The sequence below is a fragment of the Heterodontus francisci genome, chromosome 1, assembly GCF_036365525.1.
Source record: "Heterodontus francisci isolate sHetFra1 chromosome 1, sHetFra1.hap1, whole genome shotgun sequence".
Classification (NCBI taxonomy): Eukaryota; Metazoa; Chordata; class Chondrichthyes; order Heterodontiformes; family Heterodontidae; genus Heterodontus; species Heterodontus francisci.
The window spans coordinates 134,014,286-134,032,919 of record NC_090371.1 but is presented as its reverse complement, the minus strand read 5'-3'; the positions used below and the strand labels follow the sequence as shown (position 1 = coordinate 134,032,919).

The 18,634-nt window shown below is 43.7% G+C and overlaps 1 protein-coding gene across 4 annotated transcripts in view; it reads right to left on the bottom strand.

The window, feature by feature from the left end:
- Positions 1–18,634, bottom strand: part of atp8a1 (ATPase phospholipid transporting 8A1) — a 522,190-nt gene that overhangs the window by 135,797 nt on the left and 367,759 nt on the right. For all 4 annotated transcript variants that reach the window (XM_068036156.1, XM_068036147.1, XM_068036163.1 and 1 more), the window contains 3 exons: positions 8,017–8,189; positions 5,883–6,066; positions 3,490–3,600 (listed from right to left, as the gene is read on the bottom strand). In XM_068036156.1, the coding sequence (XP_067892257.1) occupies positions 3,490–3,600; positions 5,883–6,066; positions 8,017–8,189 (468 nt within the window). The remainder of the gene's footprint in view (positions 1–3,489; positions 3,601–5,882; positions 6,067–8,016; positions 8,190–18,634) is intronic.

The window sequence follows — 18,634 nt, the reverse complement described above, 5'->3', positions numbered from 1 at the left end:
ACTGGTACTGGCAGCCAAGCTGAGGGCTGCCTCTTGGGTCTGATTTCACCATAATGGGCATAGAAAATCCACGATTTGTATAAAAAAAATTGAGAGGCATATCAAGTCTTCTTTTAGTACAACTACTGGAAAGTTTCCAGAGTAGAAGAAATAACTGGGGAGTCAGATGATGAAGCAGGACAGACAGTGGCCAAACAAGAGGGATTTCCTATATTAATTTACTATATTGGGTGTTTAATTATAACATTGATTTTTAATTGTTCTATTGCATTGTGTGTTACATGGTATAACAACTTAGCAGCTGTGAACAGCATTATCTGCTCAACTCATATTATACAGCACAAGATATATTAGTAACAGCTTTCCATATTGTTAGGGGCTCCCCCGTTTTCCTGCTGCAACTCTGACGGAAGAATAGTGTTGATGTTTGTGTCTGAAAACAACCATTTAAAGTATTTTCTTGGGGGTTCCGCCAATCTTTCACAAGAACTACTGCAGGAAACCCATATATTGTAGTCCCTTACAATAATTACACTGTATCAATCACACCCCAGAACTTCAACTAATCAGAGCCAAGAACTATCACTGTAATCACTTAAAGTTTTGACCAATCAAATTTTACAATAAAGAATTTCAGTGTATAAGAGGTAGAATGAGATTTTCTTACTTTCAGCCACTAAGGCCCATTCTCTAGAATTCTTACCCTAAAACCCCTTCAACATCACTCTCTTCTTTTGAGATCATTCTTCAAACTCAGCGCTTTGACCCAGCGTTGGGTTACCCCTCTTAATCTCTCATCATTTGGTTCAGGGTTTGGATTTTTTATGCTGTTGAGAGTTACCTCGTGATATCTGTTCTATGAAAACGGAAATTTATAAAATGAAGGTCATGTCCTGAAGCCTGACCGGTCTGCAGAATGCAGATCAAAGGCATGTGTGTGACAATGACTCTTACCCTTCATCCTCAAAGTTGGCTCCATATTCACTTCCTCCTGTAGCTCTCCAGTAATAAGGCTTAGGTCCCAGGAAGACAGTGACAGTGAGGAGAGAGGAAAGGGGAAAGTAAAGAGAGAAACGGAGCGAGAGCGAGAGCTAATTTTCCTCGAGTTGACTGAGGTGCAGTGTGTCAGGTGGCTTCATTTCACCAGGCAGACTCTCTCAGATGTCTGCAACAGGACCTGTTGCCTGCTGGACCAGTGGGCTATGCTTTGCCAGTGGCCCTCAAAGGCATCACAACCCTCAACTTTTCATCACTCACTCTTTCCAGTTTGTAGGAAACAGATACATTAACCAGATTACCGATGCCCTCGTCACCAGGGCTGACCAATTAAATCTTCCCCATTGACCTCAACAGTTACCAGGAAGCAGGAGAGCGTTTGGGGATTTGTAGCAGTGACTGGTCTCCACGTTCAGGGAATCACTGATTGCAGAAGTTGCCATCAGGGCAAACCATCACTAGAGAAAATGTTACCACTCCAATCAATGTTCAGCTAGTGGCTGATCACAGAAACAGGATTATGTAAGTTTCTGCAAAGTACCCAGGCAGCTATGACATTTATCCTGAGACACTCTACCATCTGCCCAGTATTTCAACCTCCCAAGCTGGCTGCTGGGGTAAGGGATACCCACAACAGATGTGGTTCATGACACTGTTTCAAAACACAACAACCTCCAAGCAACACTGATATAATAGAAGCCATGGCTCCACTAAGATTATAACTCAGTACAGGTGGGATGCTGAAGATGATGCTCAGGTGTGCTGACAGGTCTGGGCAGGGGATTGCCAAGAATATGCCCTTTGAAGAGATGCCAGTATAAGCGTGTGCTACATACTTCACAACCTTGCCTTAGGAAGAGGTCTGCCTTTGGAGGAGGCAGAGGAACAGCGGCAGCAGGACTCATTGGACGAGGAACAGGGGGAAGAGAAAACAACAGAAAGAGGACCATCACAACATCTGGAGATCAGCTCATTGCTCAGCAGTTCTGATAACTTACTCAGACAATTCCGAAATCATACTCCTATATTAAACTACACTAAGTGTTGGAAATTGTGCATAACGGTGGAATGGGTTGCCCAATGCCACATGAAATTGGGGGACAGGGGTGGTGGTGGGGGGTTGGTGCAGCCTGCCCATGATATCGTAATGAGGCCTGGGAGTCAAAATGGCTCAGGCCTCAAGCTTAGCTGTCCATATGAGTTTCCTGCTTGCCCCAAACGCACTCCTAAAGTCGTGGCTCTAAGTTCTATGTAGCCAACTGTGCATACAGGAAGAATACTAACTTGAGATGTCACAAGATCCAATCAACACATTGATTATTTTTCTTTAATCCTGCTCCCTTTCATATGCTCTCACCTCACTCCTATTAGCGTTGAGTTGGAACAGTAGGCAAACAGAACTGAGACTACTCCATAGTTCTGCTCTCAAAGCTTCTTTGTACATTCCTAAATGGAAGGCATTTCCTGCCACCAGGTGGCAAGCAGGTTTGAACAGTGGCCTTGAGTAGCACTAAAATAACTACATGGTATTGGGGAGGAAGCACCTCGGCACGTAGCCTCTGAGCAACCTATGTGTACGAATCATCTTTTTTGGGCGTTACTTTAGTACCATCTATTATTTTCCAATTTAACTGAGTGTCTGTCAGGGCTTTAATATGCAATATCTGTTGAATGCATGGTGATAAATTAAGTCTTACGTTTTGTTACAAAACAGCAGCATAAATAGTTGTGCAGCACTACCAATGGGATGCCGTTATTTTAAATTGTAATTAAAAACAAATAATCTGAAGGATGGATTCATGTACTGGAGGCTGGACCCTTTAATCCAGTTTTCCCAGTGTCCTGGCCACTATTTACCTCTCAGCAAATACCATTAGAAAAACAAATTAATTGATTATTATTTCATTGCTGATTGTGGGAACTTGCGCACAAATTGGCTGTCACGTTTCCCAAATTGCAACAGTAGCTATACAGCCAATGATGTACTTTTAAAGTAAAGTGCTGTGGGATATACTGAGGTATGCAAGACACTACATAAATTGAAGTTTTTAAAAAATTATATACGAATAACAATCGGCATCTACTATCTGTTACACCTATTTTAAGTTATTCATAGAAAAAAACCCAAAATTTAGCAACATCTTAGGATGTTTTTCTCTAAAACATTAAGAAAGTCAAAATGCTCAGTAAAAAGAATACGTATACAATGAATCAAAAAGCTGGTAGTATTGCATGGCTGTGAATTCCTAGTCACCATCAACACAACTACCTTTACTACGTGGCAGATTTTAATGTTCAATGAATGGATTTCTGCAGAAAATGTTTACCCAATGATTTGAGACTGGCTTCAGCAGAAGATCAGCACTTCTGAGAATAGCTGAGCAAGAGCTCTCTGTAGCACTAAGTGATTTTCCTGGTTGTAATTTCAGATGTTAGGTGAGAACAATCGGCAATAAAAGGAATTGGTATCAGGAGAGCAATCTAGTAGCTTACCTCAATAATGTACAAGACTATGTTCTTGTAAAAGCAGTACAGGATACACTTTGCTACACGATTATAGTTCCAGGCTCCATGAACTAGCAGCAAGTTCTTCAGATACTTGAACTAGGAACAATATGTAAGGATTATGATTACCCAGTACACAATAATGATCTTTTAACAATTAAAAAAAAAATGTCAAGTTGAACTTCAGACTTGGGCCAGAATTTTACGCCACCCTGGCGAGCCACATGGCAGCCGGGCTTGGCAGGGGGGGGGGGCAGTGGCGTAAAATTGAGAAATTGAGCGAGAGGCTCCAGGAGGCCTTCTCGGCCCACTCCCGCCTCTGCCCTACTTTACGTGGGCCGGGGGGGGGGGGGGGGGGGGGGGGTGTTTTGCAGAAACAGGCTGCCCGCCACAGGCCAATCCAGGCCCTTAGGTGGCCACTTAAGGGCCTTCGCCCGCCTCTACGCGTATGTAACCATGGCAAGCGGGTGTCCGGGAGACGTGAAAGGCCATCCAGTGATACTTGGCGGCCTCTCAGCGCACCCGGGGGGGGGGGGGGGGTGGCCCCTACCAACCCCAGGACCTGAGATGCCCTCCTTCCCCCCAAACAACCACCTTTGCCTCACTGGGGCACGACCGATTTCCCTGGCAAGGCAATCCTTACTTACCTCCATGTCTTCGGTGGGCTGCAGTCCCAGCATTGGCCACCGCTTCCAGTGGCGCTGCTGGGACTAAGAGCTACCAGCCTGATGAATGACTGGCAGTTCAATGAGGCAGGACGTCCTCCCTCAAGCGGGTGGAAGTCCTGCCTCGGAACAACTAAAGCCCAGGGACCCGTAAAATGCAGGTTGGATCCCCGGGCTGGGCGGAAGCGGGTTCGCCATCGATTTTCACGTTGGTAGCCAGCTCCCGTCTGCCCGACGTAAAATCCAGCCCTTGGTTTTTCATTTCCATATCATTCCATATCAAAATATACAAATAACGGTGCCTTCAATGTTTTGGTTATAACCTGCCAATGCAGTAATGCAAAAAATATGCAAATACACAGAAATGAACCAACAATAACCCATTATACTACAGTAGTGTAGTGGTTATGTTTCTGGACCAGTAGTCCAGAACAAAAATTAATATTTCACCATGGTAGTTTGAGAATTTGAATTTAGTTTTTTTTAAAATCTGGGAATAAAAAGCTGGTATCAGTAACAGTGACCATGAGGCATTTGGATAGTTGTAACAACCTAAATGATTCATTTATTTCAATCAGCACATTCATATCCACTGTTCCTCCAGCATTATTATATTTAAAAAGTAACTCATTCTCAACTTTAGTCCCGCCTACTGTTTATCTTACAACTTGTTCAGGTTGTTTCCAATTTTAAATTGAATGTGGGAGCCTGAATTGAAGGAGGAAGACTCTTTGCACATTCCCATAAGCTATTTTCTGCTCTTTCAGCATGAATATTTAAATGGTAACTTGTGCTCCTAACTTCAGTCCAGACTTTCCAAGCTCATTTATAATTAACCAGTTCTGATGAAAGGTCACTGACCTGAAACGTTAACTCTGCTTCTCTCTCCACAGATGCTGCCAGACATGCTAAATATTTCCAGCATTTCTTGTTTTTATATCATTTATACTTAGAGATGGCCCAGTTAAACAGATACAAGGAGAGAAGACTTAAAAGATTAGCAAGGAGAACCAGGGTTGAACTAAGGAGGAGAATTACCATTTAAATGTCAAAATGCTGAAAAAGCAGAAGGGAGAAAATGCTGATAGGAATGGACTGATAGCGTGCTGCTGGTGTCACCACCGTTGGAGATATTTCTTTGCTAGGAAGGAAACCTGAGGAATAATATGATCCATGTAAAAGATAACTAAATTAAGGACACACATTTCCCCTCTTCAGTGTATATTATCCTCTTACACAAATTTCACAAATAAACTGTTTACATGTTCTCAAACTTTGGAATAGGATTTGTCCAATGTTTTAAATAAAACTGCCAGATTATGATTAACTACCACTAAATATCCTGGCATATATTACTGGAGTTACTTCTGAAAAGTCGAAGTCTTGTAGCTTTAGAAAATATTGATAAATTGACAGTAAATTGAAGTATCAACACAAATCACACATTCTTGGAGTTGGAGTTGATAATATGACCCTCGAACATATAATGATCCAACAGTATGGATAATGATCCTATCAATTGAACAGTTTTTTGGTTGATGAGGTAAGAACAGTAAAGGTCCACTTGGTTCAATAAAATCACCCTTAACTGCATTCAACAGAAAATCAGCCGTACTTTGTAATGACAGTGAAACTGAAATATCTCAAATTAAATCTACAGACGGAGGGTTATTAAAGTTTATTTATTCGTCAAATGATTATTTTCTACTCAGTTACCTGTGCTATAGAATAGTCAGAAGAATTTGCTGCCTGTAGTCCCTCATTTCCACTTATCCCAACACCAACATGTGCTGTCTGGATCATTCCCACATCATTTGCTCCGTCGCCTATTGCTAATGTTATAACTTTCACCTGTTTCTTCACCATCTCAACAATTTCTGACTTCTGAAGAGGAGAAACTCTGAATAAAGTGAAACAGGAAGGAAACTTAATGAAACAGAACCTTGGTAGCCTAGGAGAATTGCATTTTATATATACTTATATAACTTAACAAAAGTCTTTCCCATTGTATGTTCAGTTCACACTTTTGGGCAATACTTCATCATGGGCCAATTTCTTTTGCCACACCTAACTGAGTCTTTCTTCCTACTGACTGACTCCCTGCCCCATCCCCCTGCTTTCACTTTTATTTTCTCAAAAGTTGCAGCAATTCACAGGAAAGTAAGCTAAAGCAAAGTAAAAACAATTCAACAGCTTCGCACTGAGTATAAATATTTAACTTTGATTATCTTAGTTTGGAGAATTTACACTTTCTACCTCATTAACAGGCAGGAGGTGGCTGTCTGCTTCCAGAAAATCAGATGGTTCATGGCTGCCCAACAGAACTCAGATAAGTGTGGCAAAAGATGGTGGTGGGGGATGGGGGTGGGGTGAGGTGTGGGAAAATCAAGACAGGGTGGTGGGTTGGGGGAGGGGTTTAAATGTTCCTCGTGGAGCCTAGAGAAATGCTAAGATGCAAGTATCCTGCTGGGCATCAATCCAAAATTCAGAATTAGATTCAGCCTCCACTATCAAACTTTCCGACTTCGTCTCAGCCATGTAATCATCAAGGCAAAGGCTCACTTAGACAGTTAGGGTAAATAAACAAAATGAACATGCACAGAACCAATTCCACACACGAATGATGGAGCCTGTCTACAGTCTTAGGCCACCTGAAACATCAATGAACCAGAGTCAAATTCAATATCCCATTGAATTGGCATCGCGTTAATGTCGGATATTTATTCAAGCAGATTATCAATAATTTCTCCAATGTGACCCATTTACCGTTAACATTCTAACTTCGATATTCTGGAAGATTATGTGTGTGTGAATATACCTACTCATATATAGGTGAGCATATTATACTAGTATGCAAATAATGAAAGATATCATAGCAACACTTCTGCAACAGATGTCTGTGTGATCCCAGCATCCAACATTACTATGCTGATGAAGGCTGGTTGTTAAATTTTGAAGGGTTTGAAAACCTATGAAATCATTTGGAGTTTGATTGATTGGATGCACTAATATAGTTAGCACAGGCAATGCTCATCACAGGTCCACTACAGAAGGTCTTCCCTCCAAAGGCATTCTCTGTTGGACGATCAGTGAGCCCACTTAAAATATGCACCACCAGAAAATCAGGTGTCGGGGTCCATTTATTTCATGGGCAGAATATTCTCTGGACCGAAAACGTCAGGTTTCTGCAAAACTGGAAAGTCCTGCCGTTGGTATTTAAGTATGCTTTGCTCTTTTGGAATAGGTACATATGTAGCAAATACCCCCAAAATAAATTCTGACAGGAGATGAAATATTCAAAAACGTTTTAAAAAAATCAGGGAATGAATGACTTGAAAAGGGTAAATTTTCTATCTGTGGGGCTTCAGTCATCAATGGACAAAGTTCCTCAAGTGTACAATTACAAAATTTGCCCTTCAAATCATTTTTTTTTAGAAATCACAAGAGTAAGGCCTCAACTACTTATGATACTGATTTCTCCTGGTCAGTAGGTCCAATATAGCACATTTGGCTTTCTTTCAGAGAAAATATATCATATGCATATGATTATCATGTCCCACTTGATTAAACAATTTCCTCTGCCCATTTTAAAATTGTTTTCAATTACCATAAAATGCCATTTTGTGCTAAGTGCAAGAGACATAGAATATTAGACAACTTTTTTCTCAAGTCTCCCACCCCTACTCCTTTAAACAGTTAAAAGATGTGCAACATATTTCTTGTGTATACTTAACGGCATGTAACCGACAAAGTAACTGGACCATTTACTTCTTGCAAGAATCAGGATTTACTTTTTTAAAAAAAACTTAAAGTCAACATAGCATTCACAAAACGTCATATTCTAGCTTACCGGCAGCAGATGACTGCCTTGCAAGACAAAGCAAGATCCAAAAAGGACTGTCGCACTCCAAATGTTAGGGCATATTTGAGGGTTTTCCCATCTATAATCAGTGCAAAGTCGTTGTCCTTACGCAAAGCATCACCTAGAGTATTGCAGTGCTGGATCAGGGTTTCCCTTGTTGTCTGTGAATTAATTTTAAAAAAAGGAAACTGGTTTACACTGAAATAAAAGTAACAAAGCTTATGACTTTAAAAAAGGCAGAATTCTCACCAAAGGACTTGCCTATCAAACAATATCTGGTTCAATGGATTACAATTGAAATACATTTCAGTTGTTCCAACAGAAAAAGGAAAGGGTAAGGTTTTTAAAAGCCTGATGTGAATACCATAATGAATCATTTCCTGTACTCTGGCTAAACCACTAAAAGGAGCCTTCAGTCCAATTTCCATAATCCTATGGTATAGGTGCAATTTTGCTACTAGCACAATTCCAAGTAAAAGATTTGTGACAATGAAACTATAATTTTCTCATTTCTTCTTCTGCTGATAAGCCATCGAAGTGGAGCAGAACATATGGTAGAGGTAAAGGCAGGAACCCTCACAACATTTAAGAAGTATTTAGATGAGCACCTGAAACGCCATAGTATACAAGGCTACGGGCCAAGTGCTGAAAAATGGGATTAGAATAGTTAGCTGCTTGATGGCCGGCACAGACACGATAGGACGAAGGGTCTGTTTCTGTGCTGTATAACTCGATGGCTTCAGAATGGAGGATACATTCTTTGACACACCTGATACAATACTTTAGAGAGGTTACCAGATCAATAGATCTCCACCTCACTTTCCTCCTTCAGGACACTCCTTAAAATCTACCTCTTCGACCAAGCTTTTGGTTATCTGACCTACTATCGCCTACCACATGGCCTGGTGACATATTTTGTTTTATAATGCTCCTGTAAACTGCCTTAGGAAGTTTTATTACATTAAAGACACAATATAAATATAAGTTGTTGTTGGAAACCCAGCAGCCATCAACCACTTGAATTTCCAAAATGCCACGAGGGAATGTCCAAAAACATTAGATTGCCTGGTGCCAAGGTAAGAAAGAAAAAAAAAAGACAAATATTGTATTGGGTACTTTTTTTATATAAACCCTCCAGTATTTGGGTCTTGCTTTGGTGCAATGAAAGGAGCTGTTTGGTGAGTACCTGGTAAGCTATTCTACTGATAATAAATAGTATGTAAAGTTAAGGAATGGCAGGGCAGCTCTGCTGAGTGGAAAGTACAGCCTGTGGCATGTAGGAAGTCATGGACGCACCATGTGTCCTAGACAGACACATCTGCAGGAAGTGTCACCAGCTGCAGAAGCTTGAGCTCTGAGTTTTGGAACTTGAGCAGCAGCTGGGGTCACTGTTGTGTATCCGAAAGGCAGAGGACTACATGGATAGGACGTTTAGGGAGGTGGTCACCCCGTAGGTTAGGAGCATGCAGGCAGACAGGGAATGGGTGGCCGCCAGGTAGTCTCAGTGCTGGAGAAAAAAAATGTCCGAGAGGGCTATAGGACAGAATCAATTTGGCTAGAGCAAAGGAACAAAAAAGGTGCGGTTACGTTGCTTGGTGTTGTCTATAGGCTACCAGCTAGTGGGAAGGACGTGGAGGAACAAATTTGCAAGGAAATTACAGTGAGGTGCAAAAATTATGGGGTAGTTATAATAGGGGACTTTATTTTTTTTAATTCATTCATGGGATGTGGGCGTCGCTGGCCAGGCCAGCATTTATTGCCCATCCCTAATTGCCCTTGAGAAGGTGGTGGTGAGTTGCCTTCTTGAACCGCTGCAGTCCATGTGGGGTAGGTACATCCACAGTGCTGTTAGGAAGGGAGTTCCAGGATTGTGACCCAGCGACAGTGAAGGAACGGCGATATAGTTCCAAGTCAGGATGGTGTGTGACTTGGAGGGGAACTTGCAGGTGGTGGTGTTCCCATGTATTTGCGGCCCTTGTCCTTCTAGTTGGTAGAGGTCGAGGGTTTGGAAGGTGCTGTCTAAGGAGCCTTGGTGCATTGCTGCAGTGCATCTTGTAGATGGTACACACAGCTGCCACTGTGCATCGCTGGTGAAGGGAGTGAATGTTTGTAGATGGGGTGCCAATCAAGCGGGCTGCTTTGTCCTGGATGGTATCGAGCTTCTTGAGCATTGTTGGAGCTGCACCCATCCAGGCAAGTGGAGAGTATTCCATCACACTCCTGACTTGTGCCTTGCAGATGGTGGACAGGCTTTGGGGAGTCAGGTGGTGAGTTACTCGCCTCAGGATTTCTAGCCTCTGACCTGCTCTTGTAGCCACGGTATTTATATGGCTACATCAGTTCAGTTTCTGGTCAATGGTAGCCCCAAGGATGTTGACAGTGGGGGATTCAGCGACGGTAATGCCATTGAATGTCAAGGGGAGATGGTTAGATTCTCTCTTGTTGGAGATGGTCATTGCCTGGCACTTGTGAGGCGCGAATGTTACTTGCCACTTATCAGCCCAAGCCTGGATATTGTCCAGGTCTTGCTGCATTTCTACACGGACGGCTTCAGTATCTGAGGAGTCACGAATGGTGCTGAACATTGTGCAATTATCAGCGAACATCCCCACTTCTGACTTTATGATTGAAGGAAGGTCATTGATGAAGCAGCTGAAGTTGGTTGGGCTTAGGACACAACCCTGAGGAACTCCTGCAGTGATGTCCTGGAGCTCAGATGATTGACCTCCAACAACCACAACCATCTTCCTTTGTGTTAGGTATGACTCCAGCCAGCAGAGGGTTTTCCCTGATTCCCATTGACCTCAGTTTTGCTAGGGCTCCTTGATGCCATACTCGGTCAAATGATGCCTTGATGTCAAGGGCAGTCACTCTCACCTCACCTCTTGAGTTCAGCTCTTTTGTCCATGTTTGAACCAAGGCTGTAATGAGGTCAGGAGCTGAGTGGCCCTGGCGGAATCCAAACTGAGCGTCACTGAGCAGGTTATTGCTAAGCAAGTGCCGCTTGATGGCACTGTTGATGACACCTTCCATCACTTTACTGATCATTGAGAGTAGGCTAATGGGGCGGTAATTGGCCGGGTTAGACATGTCCTACTTTTTGTGTACAGGACATATCTGGGCAATTTTCCACATTGCAGGGTAGTTGCCAGTGTTGTAGCTGTACTGGAACAGCTTGGCTAGGGGCGCGGCAAGTTCTGGAGCACAGGTCTTCAGTACCATTGCCGGAATTTTGTCAGGGCTCATAGCTTTTGCAGTATCCAGTGCCTTCAGTCGTTTCTTGATGTCACGCGGAGTGAATCGAATTGGCTGAAGTCTGGCATCTATGATGCTGGGAACATTAGGAGAAGGCAGAGATGGATCATCAACTCGGCACTTCTGGCTGAAGATTGTTGCAAATGCTTCAGCTTTATCTTTTGCACTGATGTGCTGGGCTCCCCCATCATTGAGGATGGGGATATTTGTGGAGCCACCTTCTCCAGTTAGTTGTTTAATTGTCCACCACCGTTCACGGCTGGATGTGGCAGGACTGCAGAGCTTAGATCTGATCCGTTGGTTATGGGATCGCTTAGCTCTGTCTATCGCATGCTGCTTACGCAGTTTGGCATGCAAGTAGTCCTGGGTTGTAGCTTCACCAGGTTGACACCTCATTTTGAGGTATGCCTGGTGTTGCTCCTGGCGTGCCCTCCTGCACTCTTCATTGAACCAGGGTTGGTCTCCTGGCTTGATGGTAATGGTAGAGTGGAGGATATGCCGGGCCATGAGGTTACAGATTGTGGTTGAGTACAATTCTGCTGCTGCTGGTGGCCCACAGCGCCTCATGGATGCCCAGTTTTGCATTGCTAGATCTGTTCGAAATCTATCCCATTTAGCACAGTGATAGTGCCACACAACACGATGGACGGTATCCTCAATGTGAATGCGGGACTTCATCTCCAGAAGGACTATGCGGTGGTCACTCCTACCAATACTGTCATGGACAGAAGCATCAGCGGCAGGCAGATTGGTGAGGACGAGGTCAAGTATGTTTTTCCCTCGTGTTGGTTCCCCCACCACCTGCCGCAGACCCAGTCTAGCAGCTATGTCCTTTAGGACTCGGCCAGCTCGGTCAGTAGTGGTGCTACCGAGCCACTCTTGGTGATGGACGTTGAAGTCCCCCACCCAGAGTACATTTTGTGCCCTTGCCACCCTCAGTGCTTTCTCCAAGTGGTGTTCAACATGGAGGAGTACTGAGTTATCAGCTGAGGGAGGGCGGTAGGTGGTAATCAGTAGGAGGTTACCTTGCCCATGTTTGACCTGATGCCATGAGACTTCATGGGGTCCAGAGTCAATGTTGAGGACTCCCAGGGCAACTCCCTCCCTACTGTATACCACTGTGCCACCACCTCTGCTGGGTCTGTCCTGCCAGTGGGACAGGACATACCCGGGGATGGTGATGGCAGTGTCTGGGACATTGTCTGTAAGGTATGATTCCGTGAGTATGACTGTGTCATTCTGTTGCTTGACTAGTCTGTGGGACAGCTCTCCCACATTTGGCACAAGCCCCCAGATGTTAGTAAGGAGGACTTTGCAGGGTCGACAGGACTGGGTTTGCCGTTGTCGTTTCCGGTGCCTAGGTCGATGCCGGGTGGTCCATCCGGTTTCATTCCTTTTTATTGACTTTGTCGCAGTTAGATACAACTGAGTGGCTTGCTAGGCCATTTCAGAGGGCATGTAAGAGTTAACCACATTGCTGTGGGTCTGGAGTCACATGTAGGCCAGACCAGGTAAAGACAGCAGATTTCCTTCCCTAAAGGACATTATTTATCCAAATATGGACTGGGATAATAATAGTGTAAAGGGCTGTGAGGGGCAAGAATTCCTGGAGTGTATTAAGGAAACTTTCCTACAACAGTATGCTGCTAATCCAATGAGAAAGGAAGCATGGTTAGACCTGGTTCTTGGGAATGAGGTGGGTCAAGTGGATCAAGTATCAGTAGGAGATCGTTTAGGGGATAGTGATCATTATATCACAAGGATTAAGCTGACTATGGAAAAGGACAAAGAGCAATCCAGGGTAAGAATAATTAACTGGGAGAAAGCCAACTTCAATAGGGTTAGAGTGGAGCTGGGGCAAATAAATTGAAATCAAAAGCTCCGGTAGATAGAAAACCGGTAGATGAACAATGGGCTACCTTCAAAGAAGAGATTGTTCGGACACAGTCAACTTATGTCCCCTCGAAGGGGAAAGGTAGAACAAACAAATCCAGAGCTCCCTGGATGACAAAAGAGGTAGGAATTATGATAAAGAAAAAGCATGCTTATGACAGATGCCAGGTAGAAAATATTACTGAGAACTAGGCTAAATATAGAAGGTCCAGAGGGGAAGTGAAAAAGCAAATAAGAGAAGCAAAGAGAGAACATGAAAAGAGACTGGCAGCTGGCATTATAAGGAAATCTCAAAGCTTTCTATCGGCATATAAATAGTAAAAGGGTGGTAAAAAGAGGAGTGAGGCCGATTATGGACCAGAAAGGGGATTTACACATGGAGACATAGCGCACAGCTGAGGTATTAAATAAATACTTTGCATCTGTCGTTACCAAGGAAGAAGATGCAATGCAGGCAATGTTGAAAGAGGAGGCAAGTCAGACACTAGAGGGGTTTAAAATCAATAAAGAGGAAGTATTAGATTGGCTGTCTGTACTTTAAGTGGATAAAACACCAGGACCGGATGAGATGCATCCAAGGATACTGAAGGAAGCGAGGGTGGAAATCGCGGAGGCACTGGCCATAATTTTTCAGTCTTCCTTAGACTCGGTGGTGGTGCCAGACGACTGGAGAATTGAAAATGTTACACCCTTGTTCAAAAAAGGGTGTAAAGATATGCCCAGCAATTATAGGCCAGTCAGTTTAACATCATTGTTAGGAAAACTTCGAGAAAAAATAATTTGGGACAAAATCAATAGTCACTTGGACAAATGCAGGTTAATTAAGGAAAGCCAGTATGGATTTTTTTTTTAAAAGGGAAAATCATGTTTAACTAACTTGCTGGAGCTTTTTGAGGAGGTAACAGAGTGGGTTGATGAGGGCAATGCTGTTGATGTGGTGTACATGGACTTTCAAAAGGCATTTGATGCAGTGCCACACACCAGATTTTTAAGCAAACATGGAGCTCATGGAATAAAAGGGATAGTAGCAACATGGATACGAAATTGGCTGAGTGACAGGAAACAAACAGTAGTGGTTAATGGATGTTTTTCGGGTGGAGGAAGGTTTGTAGTGGAGTTCCCCAGGGATCAGTGTTGTGACTCTTGCTTTTCCTGATATATATTAATGACCTAGACTTTGGTGTACAGGGCACAATTTCAAAGTTTGCAGATGATACGAAACTTGGAAGCATTGTGAACTGTGAGGAGGATAGCATAGAACTTCAAAGGACATAGACAAGTTGGTGGAATGGGCAGACATGTTGCAGATGAAGTGCAATGCAGAGAAATGTAAAGTGATTCATTTTGGTAGGAAGAACATGGAGAGACAATATAAAAAAAGGGTACAATTCTAAAGGGGGTGCAGGAACAGAGGGACCTGGGTGTATATGTGCATAAGTCATTGAAGGTGGCAGAACAGGTTGAGAGAGCGGTCAATAAAGCATACAGTATCCTGGGCTTTATTAATAGGGGCATAGAGTACAAGAGCAAAGAAGTTATGTTGAACTTGTATAAGACACTAGTTTGGCCTCAGCTGGAGTATTGCGCCCAGTTCTGGGCACCAGAGTTTAGGAAAGATGTGAGGGCATTGGAGAGAGTACAGAAAAGATTCAAGGGAATGGTTTCAGGGATGAGGAATTTCAGGTATGAAGATAGATTGGAGAAGTTAGGACTGTTTTCCTTGGAGAAAAGGCGGCTGACAGGTGATTTAATAGAAGTATTCAAAATCATGAGGGGTCTGAACAGAGTAGATGGAGATAAACTGTTCCCACTCATGAAAGGATTGAGGATGAGAGGGCACAGATTTAAAGTATTTGGTAAGAGAAGCAAAAATGAGATGAGGAAAACCTTTTTCACGTAGCGAGTGGTTAAGGTCTGGAATGCACTGCCTAACAACGTGGTGGAGGCAGGTTCAATTGAAGTATTCAAAAGGGAATACGACAGTTATATGAAAAGGAAGAATGTGCAGGGTTATGGGGAGAAGGCAGGGGAATGGAACAGAGGGAATTTCTCTTTCGGAAAGCCAGTGCAGACATGATGGGCCGAATGGCCTCTTTCTGCACTGTAGCGATTCTGTGCTTGAGTGATTTTAAATGGGGAGCGTCCCCTGTGGTCCAGTCTCGAGTGGCATGCCCTAGTCTTTAAAACTGGGTCATGTTCATTGTATTAATTAATGATCTAGAGGACGGCACAGATGGAGCAGTAAATAAAATTGCAAGTGAGACTAAATGGTGTATTAGAGTCAGTAAATTTAGATGAAATCGATTGCAAATGAATCATGAAAGATTGGGCAAATAAGCCCAAGACTGGCAAATGGCATTCAAGGTAGGCAAGTGTAGTTACAAGATATAACAAGAACACAGGATATAGCATGACTAGTTTAGGCCAAAGGTTAATAAGCAGAAGAAATTGTGATTGATCCTTCACAGTTTAGGAGTTTCCTTGATCCTACAGCACAGGAACAGGTTTCACTGGTAAGGCCAGCATTTGAGGTGCTCAATAAATGCTGGCCTTACCCAGCGACGCTCACATGCCATGAACTAATAAAAAAAAGTTGCTGCAGTGCATCTTGTAGATGGTACAACACTGCAGTCAAGAAGTACTAGAGTTGGAGGGACTGAATGTTTAAAACAACAACCTGCATTTATATAGCACCTTTAATATAATGAAATGTCTCAAGGCACTTTCCAGAACCATTAATTTGATAACAAGCCACATTAAGAGGTGTTAGGCCAAATGACCAAAAGCTTGGTCAAAGAAATGGGTTTTAAGGTGTGTATTGAAGGAGGAAAGAGAGGTAGAGAGGCTGAGACATTGATGGAGGGAAATTCAGAGCTTAGGGTCATGACAGCTAAAGACACAGTCACCAATGGTGGAACGATTAAAATCGGGGATACTCAGTGGCCAGAATTGGCAAAGCATAGAGATCTGTCCTTGGAATGCAAGCGTCAATAGCAAAGCCAGCATTTATTGCCCATTCCTAATTGTCCTTGAGAAGGTGGTAGTGAACACCTTCTTGAACTGCTGCAGTTCATGTGGTGTCAGTACGCCAGGATTTTGGCCTGGTGAAGGAATGGCGATAAAAGTTTTAAGTCAGGATGGTATGTGGCTTGAAGGGGAACTTGCAGGTGGTGGTGTTCCCATGTGTCTACTGCCTTTGTCCTTCTAGGTGGTAGAGGTTTGGAAGATGCTGTCAAAGGAGCCTTGGTAAGTTGCTGCAGTGCATCATGTATATGATACACACTGCTACCACTGTGTGCCAACGGTGGAGTGAGTGAATATTTAAGGTTGTGGATGGGGTGCCAATCAAGCGGGCTGCTTCGTATTGGATGATGTCAAGCTTCTTGAGTGTTGTTGGAGCTGCACTCATCCAGGCAAGTGGAGAGTATTCCATCATACTCCTGACTTGGGCCTTGTAGATGGTGGACAGGCTTTGGGGAGTCAGGAGATGAGTTACTCACCACAGAATTCCCAGCCTCTGACCTGCTCTTATAGCAACAATATTTATTTAACTCGTCCAGTTCAGTTTCTGATCAATTTTTTTTTTTACTGGTTTGCGGGATGTGGGCATTGTGGCAAGGCCAGCATTTATTGCCTATCCCTAATTCAGAATCACAGAATAATACAGTGCAAAAGAGGCCCTTCGGCCCATCGAGTCTGCACCAATGCATTAAAGACACCTGACCTGTCTACCTAATCCCATTTACCAGCACTTGGCCCATAGCCTTGAATGTTATGACGTGCCAAGTGCTCATCCAGGTACTTTCTAAAGGATGTGAGGCAACCCGCCTCTACCACCCTCCCAGGCAGGGCATTCCAGACCGTCACCACCCTCTGGGTAAAAAAGTTCTTCCTCAAATCCCCCTTAAACCTCCCGCCCCTCACCTTAAACTTGTGACCCCTCGTAACTGACCCTTCAACTAAGGGGAACAGCTGCTCGCTATCTACCCTGTCCATGCCCCTCATAATCTTGTACACCTCGATCAGGTCACCTCTCAGTCTTCTCTGCTTCAGCGAAAACAACCCAAACCTATCCAACCTCTCTTCAAAGCTTAAATGTTCCATCCCAGGCAACATCCTGGTGAATCGCCTCTGCACCCCCTCCAGTGCAATCACATCCTTCCTATAATGTGGCAACCAGAATTGCACACAGTACTCCAGCTGTGGCCTTACCAAAGTTCTGTACAACTCCAATATGACCTCCCTGCTTTTGGAATCTATGCCTCGATTGATAAAGGCAAGTGTCCCATATGCCTTTTTCACCACCCTATTCACCTGCCCTTCTGCCTTCAGAGATCTATGGACAAACACGCCAAGGTCCCTTTGTTCCTCGGAACTTCCTGGTGTCAGGCCAATCATTGAATACTTCCGTGTCACATTACTCCTTCCAAAGTGCATCATCTCACACTTTTCAGCGTTAAATTCCATCTGCCACTTTTCTGCCCATTTGACTATCCCGTCTATATCTTCCTGTAAACTAAGACACTCCACCTCACTGTTAACCACTCGGCCAATCTTTGTGTCATCCGCGAACTTACTGATCCTACCCCCCACATAGTCATGTGTCATTTATATAAATGACAAACAATAGGGGACCCAGCACAGATCCCTGTGGTACGCCGCTGGACACTGGCTTCCAGTCACTAAAATAGCCGTCTGTCATCACTCTGTCTCCTACAGTTAAGCCAATTTTGAATCCACCCAATCAAGTTACCTTGTATCCCATGTGCATTTGCTTTCTTGACAAGTCTCCCATGTGGGACCTTGTCAAAGGCTTTGCTGAAATCCATGTAAACTACATCAACTGCACGACCCTCATCTACACATCTGGTCACATGCTCAAAAAATTCAATCAAATTTGTTAGGCATGGCCTCCCTCTGACAAAGCCATGCTGACTATTCCTAATCAAATTTTGCCTCTCCAAGTGGAGATAGATTCTCTCCTTCAGAATTTTCTCCAGTAGTTTCCCTACCACTGACGTGAGACTCACTGGTCTGTAGTTCCCTGGCTTATCTCTACAACCTTTCTTAAATAGTGGGACCACGTTAGCTGTTCTCCAGTCCTCTGGCACCTCCCCCGTGGCCAGAGAGGAATTAAAAATTAAGGTCAGAGCCCCTGCAATCTCCACTCTCGCCTCCCACAGCATCCTGGGACATAAATCATCCGGACCTGGAGATTTGTCCACTTTTAAGCCTTCTAAAACCTCCAATACCTTGTCACTCCCTATGACAATTTGCTCAAGAACCTCACAGACTCTCTCTCTCTAAAGTTCCATATCTACATCCTCATTCTCTTGGGTGAAGACAGATGTGAAGTATTCGTTCAACACCCTACCAATGTTCTCTGGCTCCACCCACAGATTTCCCCCTTGGTCCCTAATGGGTCCTACTCTTTCCCTGGTTATCCTCTTCCCATTGA